This window comes from Habropoda laboriosa, unplaced genomic scaffold, assembly GCF_001263275.1.
Source record: "Habropoda laboriosa isolate 0110345459 unplaced genomic scaffold, ASM126327v1 scaffold126, whole genome shotgun sequence".
NCBI classification, from domain to species: domain Eukaryota; kingdom Metazoa; phylum Arthropoda; class Insecta; order Hymenoptera; family Apidae; genus Habropoda; species Habropoda laboriosa.
The window spans coordinates 1,266,501-1,270,484 of record NW_017100288.1 but is presented as its reverse complement, the minus strand read 5'-3'; the positions used below and the strand labels follow the sequence as shown (position 1 = coordinate 1,270,484).

At 27.0% G+C, this 3,984-nt stretch overlaps 1 protein-coding gene across 1 annotated transcript in view; it reads right to left on the bottom strand.

Annotated features, from left to right (window-relative positions):
* Window positions 1-3,617, bottom strand: part of LOC108573725 (protein RER1) — a 5,735-nt gene extending 2,118 nt beyond the window's left edge. The window contains exons 1-6 of the mRNA XM_017936198.1: window positions 3,493-3,617; window positions 2,480-2,563; window positions 2,168-2,272; window positions 1,993-2,089; window positions 1,616-1,833; window positions 1,475-1,548 (exon numbers count right to left, since the gene is read on the bottom strand). Of these exons, the coding sequence (XP_017791687.1) occupies window positions 1,475-1,548; window positions 1,616-1,833; window positions 1,993-2,089; window positions 2,168-2,272; window positions 2,480-2,554 (569 nt within the window). The 5' untranslated portion in view covers window positions 2,555-2,563; window positions 3,493-3,617. The remainder of the gene's footprint in view (window positions 1-1,474; window positions 1,549-1,615; window positions 1,834-1,992; window positions 2,090-2,167; window positions 2,273-2,479; window positions 2,564-3,492) is intronic.
* Between the last annotated feature and the right edge of the window lie 367 nt (window positions 3,618-3,984).

Genomic DNA, 3,984 nt, shown 5'->3' with positions numbered 1-3,984 from the left:
GAACACGTTACTCGGGGTTCGAGTTTTGTCCAAAGATCCAAAATGATAACTATTGTTAAGTAGCTACGAGGTGAAAGACCGAAGAAATGGTACCTGATATGTCGTAAAACTTTATTTTATCGTTCGAGTATAATTAAACGAGCTTATATTTTGTACAAATTGAAATTGAATATAAGTTAATCAGTCCGATGTTAATAATATTAAAGAAGATAAAAGTTAGAAAAATGAGAATACACCAAAGAATACCAAACACACTTAATACCCATAGAACAATATACATATAATTTGAATATTTCCTGAGCAATATCCCTGTATAATATAAAGTTTGCAAAGTATTTAATAATTTTTAATAATGGAAAGTAATGTAATTTCTTTTTTTAATTTTTAAAAGTGACAGTATAAAAGATCGCATATAATAACGCGACAGGTGAATGATCTTTGGACCTTAAGTAATCACCCCTCTAACAACGCTATATCACTTAATATTTATTTTATTATGCATCAGGCGACCCGTGAATGTTGTTTATTAAATAACTTCGTATATACAAATTCGTATAGAGACAAATTAGAGAAAGATCATGAATGGTATGCGTTATTCGATGTGTCATCGTTTTAAACTACCATTTAACATACGTCTATCGACGTAAGAACACAGTTTCATTAAGACAGTAAGTCTTATGTTGAACTAAATTGGACTAAATTGTCTCGCGGTAATAAATCTGGTCGACAGAAATGATTAAATGCCGTCTATCACAAGCTACAATGTATACTCTAAGCACTTGAAAAAATCTCGATTTCCTTTTCAGCGGAGAAAAAAATTTATCAAATTGATTCATTAAAATATGCATTACTGTATTTCTTATTAACAGTCGCTAATATTTTTACTTGACATAGCAAAATCTACAAAATAAATTTCGAATAAAATTCTAAAGCACAAGAAAAAATGTATGAAGTAAGCAAGGAAGCGTAATCTTCTACATGGAATGTTCGCAACCAAATGACAAAACAAAACAAGAAAGAAAAAAACGGTACTACTATTGAGATTACAAAATGAATCGGTTATTATATTACGAACCTTATATGTATGAATTATCTTTGTTTTCATTTACATTCAATATTAATTTAATATTACATTAACAACTGCTGTACTGTTCATATTGTTACCGTGTCCACGTTTATGTAAGACCTAACAATACTTTGTACAAGTTTTATGATACAAATATATTACGACAATTTAGTTTATATACCATACAACGTTATACTTTTAGCATTACACCTTTCATGGATTAAACCTTTTCTTGTACAAGGCATGATCTTATTCATATGTAATGTCATTGATAAAAGAATCTGACTGCTTTCAAGTTCAAAGGTTTTTTTTTTCTTTCCACATGGTACTGGGAAAATAGAAATCTACACACTTATGCATCTCCATCAACAAACATACTTCACACCTATTCACTTTGAAGGTATTAACCTCGAAGTATCCTCGTGGTTCTGATACTTTGGTTTTCCATGAGTGAAGGGCAGATATCTGTATTTGATCATATGCTGGAAATGAATTTCAAATAAATTAAATAGCAGATATAATCTCATGATTTAAAATATGATTCTTTACCTTTATTTGACGCTTCATAGTAATGCAAAATAGTGTTATGAAATACATAACAAGTATGGGCCAGAATACTGGTATATTAAAACAATCAAACATAGTACATATCATTGCAATGACTGTAGACTTCATCACAGAATACCAGAATTTAAATTCTGGCAACCTCCTAATAAATGGCCTAAATTCTTCATTAGATCTTGTAGGTAACTCTGGTCCATCACCATCTATTAAGAAATTTCTATTAAGAATGTGTTTTAAAAATGGAGTTGAAATCTTACAACTTTACAACTTATTAAATAAACATTTAACATTATAACTTCCATTTTACTTCATGTTATATTAATAAATTCCAGTCCTTATAAACACTATGTATAGACACTCACCATCAAAATCCATTGCAGGATCAATTTTAGGAGTAAGGAATGCTATGAATAAATTCAGATGATAAATTCCTAGTGCATATGTAACAATATACCATCCCTAGAAATATAAAAGTACAAGAATACATAAAAGCCATATTAAGTAAATGCTATTAAAATTTTTAAATGAATGACTTACTTGTGAAAGAAATATACGCAGGACAAAAACAAATAATAGCAAAAAAGCACATGTCCATCTTGACACTACAAGAGGAGTCCATAGATCCAAGTATCTTTGATACAACTGCAATGTAAATACATTTACAAAATTAGAATAATTAAAAAATATTGTACCAACTGATAAAGTACTTATCAGAAATCAAAGTTCAGTCAACATATGAAACAAATAATTTTTGTCTATTATATTATAAACAAAATTACATGAAAAGTTTATAAAATTAAAAATAAAATTGATTAAAAAATAATATTTCCAAAAATACAAAATACATACTTGTGATACTCTTCCTATTGCTTGACTAAAAACATTTCGTCTTGCGGGACCACCCAGATGCTCATCTTGCATCATTTTATCTTCCTGCAAAAGAAGTTTAATTTGCAACATGACAACTATCATCTAAAAATATTCATGTTCATTACAATATTTACATAAAAATAACATCATAGTACTAATATTCTATAAATATTGGTTTTATGAAAATGAAACATTTGCTAGAACTAAAAAATTAAATTGTAATTGACATCTGAAATACCAAGTGAACAATATACAAAAATATATAAAAATTGAATATATCATAAATAATTAAAAATTTTTTTTTACTGTTTAAGTAACTATAAAATTATTGAAATGAAGAATAAAAAATACATTTCGTTTCATTTACTTTACTAAAAAACCATTAATAAATGTTACTCCTATTGACAAATTTGATTAACTGTTCACTTAAAATAGATTCAATTACAATAAAGGCACTTCTTATGCGTGTTATTAAACACATTTTCATAAATAAATTTTAAAAAATGTGTACAATACTTTTTACAACAAATTACAGAAAATTTTATAGGTTCAAATATATAAGAAACACAGTCACAATAAAAAATTCTTAATAAGTGCAATATACAAAAATTTCTGTTTACAAATGCAAATTTATAATAAAAAGAAATCACTAATATATCAAATTATTAAAACCAATTATTAAAACGTACTCTAGGTTGCTGGAATATAAGTCTTCCTAAGTAATAGTTTGATAGGACCTTTGTGCCAAACGATAACTTAAAGTTTAAATAAAATTTTAGATTTGAATTTATGGACTGTATTAATGTTCTTTTTATGAAATGACGAACGTTCATTCAAAAAATCCGTAGCTTCATCACGAGTTCTCAATAGCATGGAATAAACTGTACGATATGCACATAACCTCCTCATTTTATAATTATCTTAAATTCTTCAGTATATAGTCTTAAATTCAATTGTAAACCATAGTTAAAACTATAATAAATTGTATTTACCTAAGGTATTTACGTTTTCAGCCAATCTTCGCGATTAATTCGCTATTTATTTAGTTAAAAAAATAACACGTCACAACATTAATGGCATACTATGATTAGACGTACTATAGAATTTGCAAGGTGCTTCAACTTATCTCCTGGTATATTGTCACAAGAGCGGACGACCGTTAAATCTGATTCTTATGTAACGAATGATATAATTTACGTCAATTTGTGATTGGTAACTTATCTATGTACATTAAAGTTACTTATTCAAATCTTTTGGAACACTTGACTGCAATTACTCTATATACTGAGGTAACTGTTTTTGTAATTACAATAATTTATTATTAATATTTCAAAAGTAATCTAAATAAAGACATAAACTTAATAGTAATAGGAAAATTAAAATTACATTTTTATAAGTCCATAAGAAAATTAAATTCAACTGTAAGTACCTATTGAATCCCTTATTTTTTTGTCAATGTTTTTACGATGTAATACTTTATCAGA